The 20,558-nt window shown below is 36.1% G+C and overlaps 1 protein-coding gene across 1 annotated transcript in view; it reads right to left on the bottom strand.

The window, feature by feature from the left end:
* DNAH7 (dynein axonemal heavy chain 7) overlaps window positions 1–20,558 on the bottom strand; it is a 306,947-nt gene that overhangs the window by 82,011 nt on the left and 204,378 nt on the right. The window contains 5 exon segments of the mRNA XM_032637818.1: window positions 8,164–8,327; window positions 13,073–13,258; window positions 15,670–15,850; window positions 17,414–17,760; window positions 19,714–20,044. Of these exon segments, the coding sequence (XP_032493709.1) occupies window positions 8,164–8,327; window positions 13,073–13,258; window positions 15,670–15,850; window positions 17,414–17,760; window positions 19,714–20,044 (1,209 nt within the window).

The raw sequence follows: 20,558 nt of genomic DNA, 5'->3' as shown, positions 1-20,558 counted from the left end.
ATTAAAACCACTCTAGATAGGATCAATAGCAGAATAACTGAGGCAGAAGAACGGATAAGTGACCTGGAAGATAAAGTGGTGGAAATAACTACTGCAGAGCAGAATAAAGAAAAAAGAATGAAAAGAACTGAGGACAGTCTCAGGGACCTCTGGGACAACATGAAACGCACCAACATTCGAATTATAGGGGTTCCAGAAGAAGAAGAAAGAAAGAAAGGGACTGAGAAAATATTTGAAGAGATTATAGTTGAAAACTTCCCTAATATGGGAAAGGAAATAGTTAATCAAGTCCAGGAAGCACAGAGAGTCCCATACAGGATAAATACAAGGAGAAACACGCCAAGACACATATTAATCAAACTGTCAAAAATTAAATACAAAGAAAGCATATTAAAAGCAGCAAGGGAAAAAACAACAAATAACACACAAGGGAATCCCCATAAGGTTAACAGCTGATCTCTCAGCAGAAACCCTACAAGCCAGAAGGGAGTGGCAGGACATACTGAAAGTGATGAAGGAGAAAAGCCTGCAACCAAGACTACTCTACCCAGCAAGGATCTCATTCACATTTGATGGAGAAATTAAAAACCTTTACAGACAAGCAAAAGCTGAGAGAGTTCAGCACCACCAAACCAGCTTTACAACAAATGCTAAAGGAACTTCTCTAGACACGAAACACAAGAGAAGGAAACGACCTATAGTAGCGAACCCAAAACAATATAGAAAATGGAAATAGGAACATACATATCGATAATTACCTTAAATGTAAATGGACTAAATGCTCCCACCAAAGACACAGATTGGCTGAATGGATACAAAAACAAGACCCTTATATATGCTGTCTACAAGAGACCCACTTCAGACCTAGAGGACACATACAGACTGAAAGTAAGGGGATGGAAAAAGATATTCCATGCAAATGGAAACCAAAAGAAAGCTGGAGTAGCAATTCTCATATCAGACAAAATAGACTTTAAAATAAGGACTATTAAAAGGGACAAAGAAGGACACTACATAATGATCAAGGGATCGATCCAAGAGGAAGATATAACAATTGTAAATATTTATGCACCCAACATAGGAGCACCTCAATACCTAAGGCAAATACTAACAACCATAAAAGGGGAGATCAACAGTAACACATTCATAGTAGGGGACTTTAACACCCCACTTTCACCCACGGACAGATCATCCAAAATGAAAATAAATAAGGAAACACAAGCTTTAAATGATACATTAAACAAGATGGACTTAATTGATATTTATAGGACACTCCATCCAAAAACAACAGAATACACATTTTTCTCAAGTGCTCATGGACATTCTCCAGGATAGATCATATCTTGGGTCACAAATCAAGCCTTGGTAAATTTAAGAAAACTGAAATTGTATCAAGTATCTTTTCCGACCACAACGCCATGAGACTAGATATCAATTACAGGAAAGATCTGTAAAAAATACAAACACATGGAGGCTAAACAATACACTACTTAATAATGAAGTGATCACTGAAGAAATCAAAGAGGAAATAAAAAATACCTAGAAACAAATGACAATGGAGACACAACGACCCAAAACCTATGGGATGCAGCAAAAGCAGTTCTAAGGGGGAAGTTTATAGCAATACAAGCCCACCTTAAGAAGCAGGAAACATCTCGAATAAACAACCTAACCTTGCACCTCAAGCAATTAGAGAAAGAAGAACAAAAAAACCCCAAAGCTAGCAGAAGGAAAGAAATCATAAAAATCAGATCAGAAATAAATGAAAAAGAAATGAAGGAAACAATAGCAAAGATCAATAAAACTAAAATCTGGTTCTTTGAGAAGATAAACAAAATAGATAAACCACTAGCCAGACTCATCAAGAAAAAAAGGGAGAAGACTCAAATCAATAGAATTAGAAATGAAAAAGGAGAAGTAACAACTGACACTGCAGAAATAAAAAAAATCATGAGAGATTACTACAAGCAACTCTATGCCAATAAAATGGACAATCTGGAAGAAATGGACAAATTCTTAGAAATGCACAACCTGCCAAGACTGAATCAGGAAGAAATAGAAAATATGAACAGACCAATCACAAGCACTGAAATTGAAACTGTGATTAAAAACCTTCCAACAAACAAAAGCCCAGGACCAGATGGCTTCACAGGTGAATTCTATCAAACGTTTAGAGAAGAGCTAACACCTATCCTTCTCAAACTCTTCCAAAATATAGCAGAGGGAGGAACACTCCCAAATTCCTTCTACGAAGCCACCATCACCTTGATACCAAAACCAGACAAGGATGTCACAAAGAAAGAAAACTACAGGCCAATATCACTGATGAACATAGATGCAAAAATCCTCAACAAAAATACTAGCAAACAGAATCCAACAGCACATTAAAAGGATCATACACCAGGATCAAGTGGGGTTTATTCCAGGAATGCAAGGATTCTTCAATATACGCAAATCTATCAATGTGATAAACCATATTAACAAATTGAAGGAGAAAAACCATATGATCATCTCAATAGATGCAGAGAAAGCTTTCGACAAAATTCAACAGCCATTTATGATAAAAACCCTCCAGAAAGTAGGCATAGAGGGAACTTTCCTCAACATAATAAAGGCCATATATGACAAGCCCACAGCAAACATCATCCTCAATGGTGAAAAACTGAAACCATTTCCACTAAGATCAGGAACAAGACAAGGTTGCCCACTCTCACCACTCTTATTCAACATAGTATTGGAAGTTTTAGCCACAGCAATTAGAGAAGAAAAGGAAATAAAAGGAATCCAAATCGGAAAAGAAGAAGTAAAGCTGTCACTGTTTGCAGATGACGTGATACTATACATAGAGAATCCTAAGATGCTACCAGAAAACTATTAGAGCTAATCAATGAATTTGGTAAAGTAGCAGGGTACAAAATTAATGCACAGAAATCTCTGGCATTCCTATATACTAATGATGAAAAATCTGAAAGTGAAATCAAGAAAACACTCCCATTTACCATTGCAACAAAAAGAATAAAATATCTAGGAATAAACCTACCTAAGGATACGAAAGACCTGTATGCAGAAAATTATAAGACACTGATGAAAGAAATTAAAGATGATACAAATAGATGGAGAGATATACCATGTTCTTGGATGGGAAGAATCAACATTGTGAAAATGACTCTACTACCCAAAGCAATCTACAGATTCAATGCAATCCCTATCAAACTACCACTGGCATTTTTCACAGAACTAGAACAAAAAATTTCGCAATTTGTATGGAAACACAAAAGACCCCGAATAGCCAAAGCAATCTTGAGAACGAAAAAAGGAGCTGGAGGAATCAGGCTCCCTGACTTCAGACTATATTACAAAGCAACAGTAATCAAGACAGTATGGTACTGGCACAAAAACAGAAAGATAGATCAGTGGAACAGGATAGAAAGCCCAGAGATAAACCCACGCACATATGGACACCTTATCTTTGATAAAGGAGGCAGGAATGTACAGTGGAGAAAGGACAGCCTCTTCAATAAATGGTGCTGGGAAAACTGGACAGGTACATGTAAAAGTATGAGATTAGATCACTCCCTAACACCATACACAAAAATAAGCTCAAAATGGATTAAAGACCTAAATGTAAGGCCAGAAACTATCAAACTCTTAGAAGAAAACATAGGAAGAACACTCTATGACATAAATCACAGCAAGATCCTTTCTGACCCACCTCCTAGAGTAATGGAAATAAAAACAAAAATAAACAAATGGGACCTAATGAAACTTCAAAGCTTTTGCACAGCAAAGGAAACCATAACCAAGACCAAAAGACAACCCTCAGAATGGGAGAAAACATTTGCAAATGAAGCAACTGACAAAGGATTAATATCCAAAATTTACAAGCAGCTCATGCAGCTCAATAACAAAAAAACAAACAACCCCATCCAAAATGGGCAGAAGACCTAAATAGACATTTCTCCAATGAAGATATACAGAATGCCAACAAACACATGAAAGAATGCTCAACATCATTAATCATTAGAGAAATGCAAATCAAAACTACAATGAGATATCATCTCACACCAGTCAGAATGGCCATCATCAAAAATCTAGAAACAATAAATGCTGGAGAGGGTGTGGAGAAAAGGGGACACTCTTGCACTGCTGGTGGGAATGTGAATTGGTTCAGCCACTGTGGAGAACAGTATGGAGGTTCCTTAAAAAACTACAAATAGAATTACCATATGACCCAGCAATCCCACTACTTGGCATATACCCTGAGAAAACCAAATTCAAAAAGAGTCATGTACCAAAATGTTCATTGCAGCTCTATTTACAATAGCCAGGACATGGAAACAACCTAAGCGCCCATCATCGGATGAATGGATAAAGAAGATGTGGCACATATACACAATGGAATATTACTCAGCCTTAAAAAGAAATGAAATTGAGCTATTTGTAATGAGATGGATAGACCTAGAGTCTGTCATACAGAGTGAAGTAAGTCAGAAAGAAAAAGACAAATACCGTATGCTAACACCATATATATGGAATTTAAGGGAAAAAAAATGTCATGAAGAACCTAGGGGTAAGATAGGAATAAAGACGCAGACCTACTGGAGAACGGACTTGAGGATATGGGGAGGGGGAAGGGTGAGTTTTGACAGGGCGAGAGAGAGTCATGGAACATATACACACTAACAAACGTAGTAAGGTAGATAGCTGGGGGGAAGCAGCCGCAAGGCACAGGGATATTAGCTCGGTGCTTTGTGACAGCCTGGAAGGGTGGGATGGGGAGAGTGGGAGGGAGGGAGACGCAAGAGGGAAGACATATGGGAACATATGTATATGTATAGCTGATTCACTTTGTTATAAAGCAGAAACTAACACACCATATTGTAAAGCAATTATACCCCAATAAAGATGTTTAAAAAAAAAAAAAACAGACAAAGAAAGTTGGGTGTTCCTCTCAGTTATTACTGTTGCTGAAATAAACCTGATTTATCTGACTCCTATAAAAATGAAAACTTAAAACATTTTTTAAAAGCAGAGTTATATTAGATATAGGTCTGATCTACTTACCAAGTGGTTAAACAATCCCAATACTTTCCCTGTGAAATGTTTAGATAGAATCCAATTACATTGAATGTTATCACTAGCCCTTGAAATTCTGATTAGCTAAGGAAACATCAAGTGTCAGTAGCTCCAAAAGTTAATTATGTTCTAACTTGTCCAAATTTTACATATTCTTCCAGTTCCCTAAATTACTGACTCTTCCCTCAGCTGAGATAGTATGTGAAAAGCATTTAGCACAGGCTCAGGTCCTTAGTAAGTGCTCCATATTAGGTATTATCATTATCAAGCAAGTATCTCTGGGGAAGGAAGAACACACTAGCAAATAAGTACAATACTTATTTCCTACTTAGTAAGGTTGCTACCATAACTTCTTGCTAATGCTTCAACACTTTTACAAACAAATAGCAAACATTTAGGGGTTATGGCTCATTAAAACCATTTTCTACCTCAATCTCTCCTGAAATGGAAGTTTGTCTTGAAAAAGATCACTGAAAGATATGGAATCTTAAAAGCAGAAATATTCATCAACAGTTCCAGTATTATTGAAATATGACTGGACCCAAAAGAAAGGGTACATTTATTTGCTAGAATATAAGAAGTATATCAGCCTCCGCTGGATAAATGGAGTTATAGGAATACATTATAGATGTCCTCCTAGGTAGAACAAAAGTATATAAATTGCAAATCAAAACAATAAAGACATAACTACTACTATGTGGGACATGACCAAGTATATTCACAATTGTCTGGGAAGATCAAAGCTTTTTTTTCTGAGAGGGAAACAATAGCAACAACAACAACAACAAAATTGGACTACTATTTTAGCTGAAGTTAATTGGTCCAGCTGGACAAAAGTAAAAGGTGGACTTCTTTTTCTATTGAAATTTTTAAAATAAAATTTTATTATCATTAATTATTATTATTTGTACAATATTATATTTTGACTTCTACAGCACGCCCACCACCGAAGGTTTAGTTTCCATTCATTACCAGATCTTTGATCCCCTTTACCCATTTCCCCCTCCTCCCACACCCCCATCCCCTCCCCTCTGGTAACTACTACTCTGCTCTCTGTATCTACATGTTTGCTTTGTTTTGTTTATTATTTATCTATCTATCTATTTATTTAATATTTCACATTGGAGCGAAAGCATACAGTATTTGTCTTTTTCCATCTGACTTATTTCCTTAGCATAACACCCTCAAGGTCCATCCATGTTGTTACGAGTGGCAAGATTTCATCTTTTTTATGGCTGAGTAGTATTTCATCGCACATATACACCACATCTTTAGCCCTTCATCTGTTGAGAGACATTTGGGTTACTTCCATATTGTTGGATAGTATAAATAATGCTATGATGAACATAGGGATGCACATATCTTTTCTAATTAGTGTTTTTGTTTTCTTCAGATAAATACCCAGAAGTGGAATGGCTGGATCATATGGTAGTACTCTTTTTACTTTTTTGAGGAATCTCCATACTGTTCTCCATAGTGGCTGTACCAATGTACATTCCCATCAACAATATATGAGGCTTCCAAAAGATAGACTTCTAAACTTTCAGAAACCTCCCATATTGTCAATGTCCAATGTGTATTCTCACATTAAATGTCTACGCAAACTGTTTGCCACCTACTTGTTAAGTATTTAAAAAACGAACTAGCTGCCATCCTATACTTCTTAAAAGGTACTTAAACATCTGCTTTAGTTGCAAACTAATGCACATATTTATCACTTATCTAGATTCTATGATTTTTCTTCCGGATTAATGTAGATTATCAGAGCAAGAGTACCCAGTGCTTAATTTTAGTCCACCAAAGAAAAGCTTGATAATCTCATCTCCCAATCAACAAAATAATTAAATGTAAGTTTAGTTCCCGGAAAAGTTTGTTTTTCTGAGTATGATTTGCTTGATTGAAAAATAAGAACTGTGTGACACAGCTTTTCTTTTTTACCTTGGTTATCGCAAAGCTGTGAGCTTAATTCAGGACCCAACTGCAAGGATTAGCTTGTCTCAAGTACCTAATAGTAACTACCTCTTTAATATCCCTAGGTGGTCTTATCAGATTTTATCCTATTTTATGTTATATTCAAACTGCACATGCTTCAAATCCTTTTAGAATAGTTCAGTAAATAAATGCTATAGAAATCCATATGTCAGGATCATTTGCTGAGCAGTAAAGAAATTTGTTCACCAGAATTTTAATTTGTAGAATAATTTTCATAAATGTTACAAACAAAAAATTTAATAATATGGTTTTTACACATAGTGGTTAATTCCATTTTAAAAAATTTACATGCCTCAACCATTTTTACTTTAAGTACCGTCATATCAATTACTTTTTCAGTAGTAAAGTAACAACTACTCAAAATAGTGATGTAACACAGAACTGAACGTTTCCTGATGGTTTCCCTGTGCTATTTCTAACATGCTAAAACCTCCAAAAAGATTGGCCCAGTGATAGAAGGCCCATAGTAATGTGACCTTGAAAATAACACAATCAATGATCATCCTCACACTAGGACAGAGTGAAGTCCTTGGCTTCTAGGAGGCAACAACTTGAGGAAAGGTAAGGCTGGATGAGCCTCCAGTATCCTCCCGGCCCAATCTCCATGGGATTTATCTACTAACCAGGAGATTCCAGGAACAGTACCACTCTTTTAAAAGCCCCAACCAGCCCAGGACCCAGAAATGTATCCATATCATTTAAGGTGGTTGCACACCCAGCAGGGAATAAGACATCACCAACACAAACCTATCCCTGCATGTTTCACTAACCTATAATAACAAAACCCTGTGTTTTATGGGAATAAAAAATTTGGACTTCACTTACTTATGGCAGGGTTTTGTTCTATTTGCTAAAAATTGATAAAAAATTAAGCAAAAGTCATCTGGGGTTTTTAGTTTGTTTACTACTGCCCCCAATGCTCAACTACTCTGACATTAGTTGGAGAAGGAAGTGATTATCCATATTTATTTTAGCTAATTAGTTAAGTAAAACATTTTTCAATACTATAAAAGTTTACTAGCTGTGTTAAAAAGGTACACAGATAAATAAATCCACTGACTGATAGAGATCATTTGTGAGAAATATTTTCCTTACGTTATGATGATTCCGTTATCAATAGAAAATGAGTCAGAAGGTAATCCAGCAATATTCCAGGCTCGAATTGTCACTGCTTCTCCCAGAATACTCATAAGGGAATAATCATCTGAGCAGGGGATACCTCTTCCTTTGCACAAATTTGTCCACTCCTTGATTTGGTTCTTTAAGACATACACAGAAAGATATAAAAATGAGGTTGGAGGTTACCAAATGGATACCGTGTAAACTCCTCAACTACGCTCTGAGTCTACAAAGCATTGTTGAAACTCTACCTCAAAAATGATTTGTGTTCATCATATTTTTCAAATAAAATCATAATTTAGAAGCTCTACTATGTATTCAAATGAAAATTATATATAATGTTAAGATAAAATTTAGATAGATCACTTACTAGTGAAATCAGAACTTTGTATCTGGAAAAAAGAATTGCCAATTATGATTCCAAAGCTTCTGTTGACAAAATACATGGAGATCACCATGTTTTTCTACACATTTTCTTTAAATTATAAATATCAGCACACCTTACTACAATATTGTGGTATAAAAGTAAATCCAATTTGAACCAGTAGGGGACACAAAAAACATTTGTGCCTGGCTCTCACATGTCCTGGGGGAGGGACCAGAGCAGGGTTATTAGGCACCAATAAGGATCAGGGCACATACTGGAGTTTTGGATACCCCACCTGGGGCACAGTTTGCTAGGATGCTCAGGAACCAGAAGCGTACTTCAATCTTAGGTTCGCTCAGAAAATCAGAAATCAAGGTCCAAATTGAGGTTATAGATCAAAGGGTTCATAAACAGTGAAAGACATGACTGGAGAGAAAATAGGTTAGAAAGGGGGAAGGAGAAGGTGGATACATGTGGTGTTGATACCAGTCCGTGGGCAAATGAGGATGCCGTGTGTACCAAGTGGAGCTAGCTGAGAGCGCATGGTGGGTACTACCCTCTCCCTCGGGTTCCTGCTGAGTAGGTTGGACCAACACTCCCTTCGGTTTGCACATGAAAGGCTATGACAGTTTGGGGACAGCTGATGATTTTCATGACCTTGATTAGCCGGTTATTCTGTAGAATGCCCCACAGCTGGGTCTGTGTGGTATTCTGTCATAAGTCAATTTAGGTTATGCACCTTTGGCAGGAATATCACAGAAATGATACTGTGTTCTTCTCATTGCATCTCATCAGTGGCACATGATTTCCAACTGTCCATTTATGGATGACATTTTTATTTTGATTAAGGCATTGTCTGCCAGGCTTCTGTCTCATAATTATATGATCTTAGGTATGATTAAAGCTTCCTTGGAAGGTGGGCCATAACACAAAGACACTCCTATAGATGAGAGGCAGAACTCTTTGTTACTTACAGCTCCAAATGAGAGAAAGCTGATACACAGGAGGCTGCACCTGGACACAGAGTAACAGCAAGGTGGAACTGTAGGGGACAGTTTATAAACATCAAGCAGAGTGGGGTGGAGTTAGCTAGGTTTCCAGGCCTTCCTGATGACTGGGTCCTTTGAATAGTTCCACAGGCACCGGGAAGAAGGGGCTGTCCTTGGGTGTTAGGTATATGGGGGCCTCTGGAAGTTGGATATGTGCCTATTGTAACCCAGGACTATTAGAGCCTGAAAAGGGAAATGGTTGGCATGAGGGCTTAGCAAACTGCCCACAGAAGGGAATTCAGAGTTGTTAACCATGATTCAAAACTGACTTAAGACAGCACACTCATGAGTACTTAATGACTATCATCTGGGTTTTTACTTGGTTTGGTTGTTGGCACCAGGACCGATGGCATGGCTATATAGGGTGGAGGAGAAGGCAGCATTTCCAGTTTGATTCTGGCTCCTACCTAGTACACAGTTCCTATGGGCATGTTTTTGATTTTTCGTTGGCCTGAAGACTTTTGTGGGGAGGTCTGAAGGTTTTCTCAGATACAGCTTGATGCTGGTATGGGCATCGAATCCAGTGATACGGGGAAGAAGTAGGGAAAATGAAAGCCATAGTTGCTGTGGAATGCTATCTATAGTTGATAGGTGTAGTATGTTATCACAGATGAACTCTGGCAATTATACATCTGTAAGGGTGTAGCAGCAAAGAATAAGTGAAATGAACATGAGGGCCTCTGAACAAGCATCTCAAAAGACAAGCCAAGGATCTTGGCTGGTAATCAGGTGGTAAGATAGTTGGTGGAAATGGAAAACTGACCACTAAGGGTGCCATCTTGGTGAAAGTAACTACCACCACCAAAGCAGTTTTGACTTTGATTATTGGTAGGAAAAGGTCCCTTAGAAAGTTCAAAGTAATTCAACTCCAGGGCTTGTATGTCCTTACAGCTTTGTAGGATTTTGTTTTGGAGATAGGCATGGGCATTACAATCGAATACTGTGGGCCCAGTTATGCTAGGAGAATAGAAATTTTCTACATTTTATTATGAGGAGTGCCAGAAACTCTACAAAGGGGTTGATGAATAATTGACAACTACTCAGACTCAAGCTTAGAGGGAGGGGATCTAGCTACTTACTGCAGGCTCTTGGTATCCAGAGACTTTGATGTTAGGAAAAAACCAAGATTGTTTTAAAGCCTTTTTGTCTTACTTGGGTTTCCCAGTAGCAGACTCTGACATGAAGATTTATCTGAAATGATTTATTAAAGAAGGGATACTAGGAGAAGCAGTATAACGACCAGGAAAAAGCCAGTAAAAGGTGAGAGATCAGCCAAAGTTCTGCACAGGTGGTTACACCTTATTCCTATAGGGGCTGTAAGTTATTCCTTGCGTTTGTTCCAACCAGAGGAAGGGAGACGGAACTTCAAGCTCTCACCTCTGTCAGTCTTTCATTGAGGTCAGCCTCAGAGGGCAGTAAATTCCCAGCCAATTTTAGCTCTCCAAGCACTGTGCAAAGTGAGTTCTAAGAACCCAAGGGAAGTCTACCAAAAAAGCCACAGGTGCTGGTTGTTGAACGTGAACGCACAGGAAACTAGGTGGGGATCTGGGCAGAGCACTGAAGTTGCCACTATTACCCTCGTGCTTAGAATCGAATGGGAAACTTGATGGGGCGTAAACTACCAGCTGCCCTGACCCAGGAGAAATAGATAAAAGAGATGATTACAGAGCAGGATTCAGAGAATGAATTCAAAGGAAGGAACAATGACGTTAGAGATTAGTTAAGTAAAAGCCTAGGTTGCTACAGTAAAGCAAGGAAGGGATACAATTGCCTTCAAGTCTTCTTAGATGGGACGGGATAAGGTGTCCTCTTGAATCAGGGGTGGGGACAGTGCACAGAAGTTCACAGAAGGAGTTATGAGCTTTGCTTGGAGCTTGTGTCTAGTTTAGTGTTGCTTTGCTTCTGTCCATAAATTTCAAGGTCTCAGTTCAAGCCTCAATGCTTCCTTGAAGCATTTGTGTAGTGGTCTAACTGGCAGCCCCCATTCTGGTGGAAGCAGGTGACCGGGGAGTCAAGCAAGATGCAGTGCTTTGGAAGGAGTCGTCAGAGAGGGCTGGGTTGGGAGGAGTGGCCCTGGCTGGTGACTTCCAGCACGGCACTGGAATGCTCAACAGGAGCCAGTGCAGACACCCGGGGGTATGTTGGGAACCAGCAGAGGAGTGTAGGAGGCTCTGCAGGTACCACTTCCATCCTCCCAAGTTGACATTGAAGAGTAGAAAGAGGGCTAAATTAGGATTCAGGTGACAACAAGTCTCATTTCTGCTCTGTCATTAACCAGCTGTGTGGTTCTGAGCAGTTTTCTTAATCTTCATAAGCCTCAGTCTCTGAAAATGTCGAGCAAACAAGTCTATGACTAGGTAAATAGTGTCATGTTAAAAGTTAATTATCTGAACTACAAGATGTCAATGCCATAACTGCAAACAGTCATTCAGACACAAATGAAGACAGAAAGCTAAGAAGAATATGAAAGCCATGCACCAGGACAAGGGCTACCAGAACCAAAAGATAAAGACAGAAGCATGATCAATGTGAGGATTTTAAACTAGTTTGGTTAAAAGCAAACAAGCAAACCAAAACAGTGGCCACCAAGAATCAACCCTACTTAAGCGAAAGCCCTGAATTCAAGTGAAGCTCAACTGAGACCACGGGCAAAGCGAATGCTTTGTAAAACTTGATAAAGCCACACACAGAAGTGGGTTTTCATTTACTCTTTCTCTCCTCCGTTGACACCAGAAGCTATTGGCAAATGTTTCAAATTTCTCTCTTCTCTTTATTTTCACTGCCTTCTTCTCCTTTTAAGTTTTCTAAATCTCTCCTCCTGCTTTGACAGGGCCATGTCCTGGGTTGTACTCCTAGAGAGAGCTGAAAAATGTGCTGGGTGTCATTGAGAAAGGGACTGAACAGTGGAACAAAAAAGCTGGGAGAAGAAGTAGGGGTTAGGAGTTGGATCAAGGAGGCAGAATCCGTCAAAGGGGTGGGAATTCGAAGCATGGAACCTGCTATTTATTTTCTTAGGAAAGAAGTCACTTATCAATTGGGTTTTAGGTAGGTTTCATCTTTTCCTCCCATAAAGTTTCAGTTTCTCAAGTCATTTGGAAATGATTTATTATTGAGATTCATAGAGAGTAGTTGACTAAACAGCCCCCAGCCCCCCAAAATATCCCGATACCTTTATACTTGTTTGAGAACTGAAATTTTATCATTAGAGCCTACCATTTCACATTACATTCTAAAGTAGATCGTTTTGTTTCTAAAACAATTAGAAGAGTATTTGATATAGCACTTTTTTGGCTACCAAGTTAATTTATTGAATAATTAAAATACACAACTAGAAATCACTTGAAAACATTTTTCTACCTCGTACTTACCAAAAAATCCAAACAAACAAACAAACAAAAAACCCAAGATTAATGTTGATTGTAATGGGAGGGTCAGGAAGAGACCCTAGAGGTCGATGAGTACTCCCTACCTGTCGATAGTTAGATGTAAAGGCTCCGAGGTAAGCGACGACCCCTGAGGAAATGAGGATGTCCCCTGTCAGGTTGATGTACAGCTGCCCCAGCTCCAGAGCTGTTTGGCTCCAGCGAGTTTTCTCACCCCCAAGGCCTCCGATCAACTTTTCAGCTCGTTCTAGCTTTTTGCTACACAGGTCAACCTCAAAATAAAAGTAAACTTTTTATCAACAACTACAAGGAGAATAAGTTAAAAAATTATTTAAATTTCAGCAAGATTTTACCCTGAGGGATAAAGTTTTACATTACAAACACGCCTGGAATTTATTTTTTTTAACATTCTAAAAGAAAAATGTGCAATATCTAACTATGAAGACCGGCAAGTCCATGACCTTTTAGAACATTTTTCATAATAAAGTGTGTACTTTAATATAATTTGTGAAATTTGTAACAGATATTTATCATATAATGCAAAGAATAGCTCTATTAAAGGAAATGAGCTACCGTATGAGACACTGAAAGTTAATTAAGTAATAAAAGGACATCCTCTTGCAAATATAGACGTTTCCCTCCATTTTAATAATCTAAATGCATTTTATTTTAAATATTCTATGAACGTTTTCCCCTCATTTAACTTGTGTTTGATTTAATGATAATTTTTAAAGGTTAAATGTTTAAAAGTTTTAATAATTTATGCTTACTTACAAAGCACAATTTTCAAGTTGTTAAATTGTGTCAACCTACTCAGACACTTGCAATTAACCTTAAATTAGGACATCAATCAATAGTTGACAGCCTACTTTGTGCAGAAGACTGTCAACCAAGTTTGATTTATACATAATTAAGCAATGTATTTTTAAAAAGAGGAAGGGTAATTATGAATATGGCAACTTTGGGAAAAGCTATTTCAACCCATGCAATAGCAATATTCCAACAGAATACTGAATTATTTTGATTAATTTTAAGTGACTTAGCATCATTATTCTTAGAAGATGATAAGATTAAGTAAAGGTTATCTTAAGTTCAAAATGAAATAATTTACATGAACAGAAGTAAATAATTGATAAAAGCAGAGACAGATTATTTTGGAATAAGAATTTGTCTTATACTTTTTCTTATGCTATTAATATTTATATTAAATAAATGCTTTTAGATTAAAAGATATAAAATACTGTATCAGTTTATCTAAAGATAGGTTTAAAAAAAGCAGAAGGTATGTAATTGGTAATATTTTTTGATACTTCCTAAATAAAAACCTTTCTCTCTTAATTTTCCCTCCTTTAATATCTTTTGCTTCCTAGTTTCTTTTCTTCACCCATTCTTCTTCAACAGTATTAAAATGTTGAATCAGGTCTTGGGACTATAATAAAGTTGCCATCAGGAGCCACCAAGTAAAAATATTTTAGCCAAAATTTCTCTTCCAAAAGTTAGATCTTTAATACACATATATGCATGCATTCAATTTACATTACCATAATTTTCCAACATTTTATTATGAAAAGTTATTTCAAACATACAACACAGTTGAAAAATGTTTACAGTAAGCAAAACACATACCCATTTTTTAGTTATAATTATTTAAACTAAAACTGATCACTTGGAACCCATGCCTAATAATAGGTCACATTTTAAGATTAGCACAATGTCACATATTGCACAAACACAGAATTTGTGCACATATCCTACAGAAAGAAGCAGTCTAGTACAGTGAGAAAGAGCATAGCTATTAGAGTCAGATTGCCTGGGTTTGGATCTTAGCTTAGAAGCTGCATTGACCATGAGTAAGTTGCTTAACTTTCTGTGTTCAGTTATTACAAAATGGTCAAAAAGATTACCTCCCTCAGAAAGCTTTTGTGAGAATCAATGAGATAATATACATTGCTCTCAGAACAACAGTGCCTTGCATATAAGCACGCAATAAATGTTAACTGTTATAAAATGTTTTGACTTTTTTCTGGAACATAATCAGACACTAGCAATTAATTTTTGCAAATGGTATCACTATCGAAGAGCAGTGATTTTAGTCTTAAAAACATTTTCAGTGGACACACTGTGGTTCTGGGTATTGAGTTCTAATCTCAGCTCTGCCATTCACTCTTTTTTTAAAAAAAATAATTTTTATTGGAGTATAGTTGATTAACAATGTTGTGTTAGTTTCAGGTGTACAGCAAAGAAAATCAGTTATTAACTCTTATATAAGTCACTTAACACTAAGTCACTTAACATTTTGGTTCTCCATTTTCTCACTTATAATGAAGAATGATGTAAATCATCTAGCTCAATATTCTAGTAATCTGCAACAGAGATTATTGACAATTTTTTTCTTTTTGTGGGGTAAAGAGCCAGAAGGTAAATATTTTAGGCTCTGTGGACCAAGAGGCAAAAATGAGGATATTATATAGGTACTTATATAATCAATCATTTAAAAATGTCAAAACCATTATTAGCTTGTGGGCTGTACAAAAACTGACAATGGTGGACTTGGCCTGTGGTCCACTGTTTGCCAGCCACTGACCAGGAAGAAAATAGGATTGCTGTGTTTGTGCCAGCATGAACATCATTTTTATTTAGAATAATTGAGGATTTGCCCATATTTGTCTGTATTATCCTATACCTGGTTTTCCAAGTCAGCCTTCTTTTGTTTATTTAGTTCGAGTGTGTCCTGAAGCTTGGTCAGCTTGTCCTGAACTTCCCGAAGCACTGACTGCTTCTTTCTGAGACCATCCATGGCAATTTTAAGCTCCCCTTCAGCTGCAGCCAGTTTTATCTTTTTGGGAGCTACTATTTTTGCCACTCTGCCAAAAGTAAAATTGGAAAATTAAATACATGTTTAATATTCTAGTGTACTTTCTATCACTGAATTTACTTTTCTAATATCCTTACTATAACTCAAAACACATCTTCATGTATAACCTATACTGATTTCTATATTTTATATTTCATTTAGGAATCAGTCAAATCTGATCTCAGCACATAAAACATGACTATTAAAATAGATATCAAATACACATAATGTTTTCAAATAAGTAATTTTTTTACCCAAAATAAAATATTCAGTTGTCACCAATGTCAATTTCGGTGATTTTGGAAAAGGAGAATAAGCATGTACATGTAAAATAGAGGAGTGTTTGTGGAAACTAGCCTAATTCGTTAAGGCTTAATTATGATGAGAAGAAGGGTATTTTATTTACATCATTTTACTCTTTCATTTTTAAAAAAAATTTATTTTAAATAATTAAATGGGTTATTTTATTTTCATCTCAAAATAGTTAAAATGATTTTGTGTGTGTCCGCCCACTTCCTCAGTTCCCCAACTCTTTTTTTTCTCTTCCAGTTTTATTAAATACATCTAAGAATGACACTCCTGTCTTTATATTGTACTTTTCTCAAATTTCAGAATATATCCATAACTAAAACCAGCTAGCTTATAAATATGTATGTTGGTAATAAAAGGGATTATGTAGGAAAAAGGATGGATCTAAATTCTTTTATCTGGAAAATGGAATTAAGTCATGTTATATTTCTAAATAAATGATAAAACATTAAATTAAAATTTATCATTAACATAATATATCATGGTCCAAAATATACATAGCCTGTAATATATACGTACAATGATTCAAACTGTTTATGAGTTTGAAAGACATCCAGTAATAGTTCCTGTTTTGAAGAAATAACCAAAATTTTTTACTCTGTTTTGTATATAAGTATTTCTCATACAATCATCAAAAAAGGCTATTTGTCTAAACAAAGAATAAATGTTAAGGGTGGTTTTCAAAATGTGGTCCAAGACATGTCCCCTCCCCTTCAGGGACTCCAAGAGGTCCTCCTTGTGCAACTAAACATCTGTGTGAGGCTGCATTTTCCTCATATACTTCAATCAAAACAATATATCCCACAACAGATTGAATGAAGAAGCAGATCTGAGAGTCAAGCTGTCTTTTAAAGCACACAGTAAAGAGATGTGCAAAAATATGAAACACCACCGCTTTTCTCACAACTTTTTTTGAAAATGTGGATGAAAAAAAGTTACTTATGTAAACGTGGAGTTTTTTATTGCTATTTAAAAATGAAGTAAATATTTTTTTAAATTCTCAGTTTTAATTTCTAATATGGTAGATAAAAAAGGTTTTGGGGTCTGCAATAATTTTTAAGAATATAAAGGGTTCCTGAGTCCAAAAAGTTGAAGTATCATTGTATTTAGTTGGTATAGTCTTGCCTCCAGTAAATATGTCATATAACAGGCATTAGACAGGATTTTCTGAGGACCCTCTCACCTATGTAGCTCTTTATATTATTTAAGTGGCCAAACCTGAAAATAAAACACACCAGTTCATTTTCTTTTTGTTAGTACTTACTTGTCATATGAATCCATTGCTATGACCCATTTGCACAGACCTTCGGCTGCTGTGGAAGCATTTCTAATCTTTTCTGGAACAAAATCTGGATTTGGAATATAATTTTTTCTTATGATGTTCATGTAAGCTGGAGGAATATTGTCCTTGTCATATTCATGAAGTGACTGTAGAAATCGAATGTCACCAAGAAGTCTTTTGGCGGGACCCCAGAAATCCTCAATTTTTTTCCCTGAACCCGTTGGGTCAGGGATTTTGTCAGCTTTGATGCCTTTCAAGATGCATACAGCTTCCATAACAAGCTTGACACCAGCGGGAGGACTCTTCATGGATTTTACCACTGTAATGTCCTTGAAATAATAACATGCTATTATTAAAAAAGAATTGTTTACATATGACTTGTAATCCGTTCCTATTTTCAAACTAAGTCATAAGATAGAAACTCACCGTTCATTAGGTAGAAATGGTGAAAGTGATAGAATTGTGTCAAGAAGTGTTGAGAAGTTTATCCCAAAGGAAAAGTTACAGACAAAAAAGAGTAACGGGAAGATACCCTATATGAGATTACTTATGACATGAAATCTACTTCAAAGACACAAGAAAGAGAGTTTGGCTGTCACAAAGTAAGAGTTTTGTTGCTTCTGAAAAGCTATAAATGTCATAGATGCAAACAGAAAAACACAGAGAAATTATACATATGAGTGTCTCCTATAAACCGACTATATATAGTTAGCTCTTGTAAACATTTTCCTTTATATTCCTCTATATCTTTTTCATATGTATACGCTATAAACCAGTGTATATGCTGTATTTTAACCAATGGAATCATAGTATACTTAACATACACGCTGTTTTAAAATCTGTTCTATTTCAATCACAATACATAGCGAACATCCGCTCATGCTAGTAAACATTTGCATCATTTTTAATGGCTGTATAGATAGCCTTCCAATGCGTAGATAAGAACCATAATTCTCATACCCTATCTGTGCCTTTTTCTCTTTTTTACTATTACAGTTGCCGTATTGAATTAAAGTCTTAATGTCTTTTATTGTTTTAAAGCTTTTGACAAATACTGACAAACTGTCCTCCAGAAAGCAGAAGGGTGCCTGCTGCTTTACTACCTACACCCTTAGCAACACTGGTAGGCATTCTGACAGGCCAAAGAAATTTTATTTTGATCTGTATTTCTTTAAATACAAATAAGGAATGATATGTTTATTGACACTTTGTATTCATATGTTTATTGACTATTTGTATTTCCTCCTTTGTGAATTAGTACTTCTTTATACCATTTACTATCTTATCTTAAAGCTTGTTATTGATTTGTAAGAGCTTTTCACATAGAAGCATATTAATATCTTGTTTACCATATAGTTGAAAAGTTTTTCCTCAGCGTTTCTAAAGTTCTGTCCATGGTGTTTATATCAAACAAAATGTGTTGGTTTTTAGGTACTAAAATTCAGTACTTTAAAAAATTTTTATTATTTATGAAAAATACAAAAGAGAGCATATACATTACGAACAATATTGCTTACTGTTTTTTTGTTCCTGATTTCTTATACCAAAGAAACCCTAGGTTCTAGTTTACATTCCAAGATTATTAACATCTGACCCACATTTTCAACCATTTTTATAGTAATATAACTACTTATATTTAAATTTCAATCTGAAATCTATTTTGGAGTAAGGTGTGACGAAAGGATCTAACACTTTCTCCCTTACCTCACCCAAAAGTTTAGCCAAGATTCCCAACACTATTTATTTTTTAAAATTCATCTTTATCTTTCTTAATTGAAATATTCACTTTCACACCTTAATTTTTAATAAATTTCAAAGCTTAGACATGCTATTATAAAATATAACATTATAAGCCATATTATGTATCACAAAAAACAACTGACAAACATTGACATAACACTTTATCATATATACTGTAAGGTATATTCCAATTACCAGTGTCTAAATATGAAATAGGTGCACATAGCATCAAAATATGTACTTGGGTCTTATACCCCTGTTGATTAAAGTTGCTCTGCAAAGTTCCTGAAATAACAGTTGTTGTACGGTTGTTTAGAACATTTGGAAGCTTGCTTCTTTTTCAAAATTGTCTTAGTCATGCATGTTCATTTCTTTTTTTCCAGGTGAATGAGGGAATCTTTTTGCCAATTTGAAAATGATTTCAATCGCATTAAATGTGGAGACTAATTTGGAAAGACAGACTAGATTGTAGCACACAATATTAAGTACTTTCTTAAGCTATGATGATGCGTCTCCCAGCAAGCCTGTGGCTGTGCTCTTACCTGTGCAGTGAGAGTGTCAAGGGCAGCTAGAGCTGACTCTAGTATGGGCAAGGCCCCTGCCAGGTCAGCATCACATTCATCTTTGATGGCTTTGGCAGCCATAGCTTGTTCATTTGCTATTGTTTCATCAGCTTTCACTATTTTTTCAGTTTTGGCAACTTCTACAGACTCCCTCTCAATGATCATCATCATTTCATCAACCTCTTTGCTAGCAACTTTTAATTGAGGATGTAGAGCCTCTAACTCGAATTGCATTGTGGCTACTTGAGATGCAGCAGAATCCAGTTTATCCAAACCCACTTCGTACCTCTTTTTCATTTTCATTACTTCACTGAAAGCAAAGATAAAACAAGGTTAGCTGTCAGGCTCTAGCTCCTCCTTCAAGGAAAAAAATTAAGTGTTCTTGAGCTTTTCAGGCTTGTTCAAGGCATAACTAAAGAAGTGGACCTACTGTATAGCACAGGGAACTATATTCAGTATCTTATAAATAACCTATAATGGAAGAGAATCTGAAAAGTTATAAATATATATAACCGAATCGCTTTGCTTAATACCTGAAACTGACACATTGCAAATCAGGTATACTTCAACTTTAAAAAAGTGGTCTGAAAGTTTTTCACATATATTAACAATTTTGTGAAAAATATAAACTCTAGAACTTTAGATTGTGTGCAATTAAAAGTAGACAGTATGTCTAGGGATTTTTTGTATTTCTAGTACCTGACACAATATCTAGGCATATAACAAATTCAAAAGATAAATACACTAAGTATAAGTCAAGGAACCTCCTTATACCAAGATGAACGATGTGCCTCTATAATTAGTCACCTTGGGAAGTTTATTCC

Source organism: Phocoena sinus, chromosome 7, assembly GCF_008692025.1.
Source record: "Phocoena sinus isolate mPhoSin1 chromosome 7, mPhoSin1.pri, whole genome shotgun sequence".
Lineage (NCBI taxonomy): Eukaryota > Metazoa > Chordata > Mammalia > Artiodactyla > Phocoenidae > Phocoena > Phocoena sinus.
This window is presented reverse-complemented; position numbering and strand designations above follow the sequence as displayed.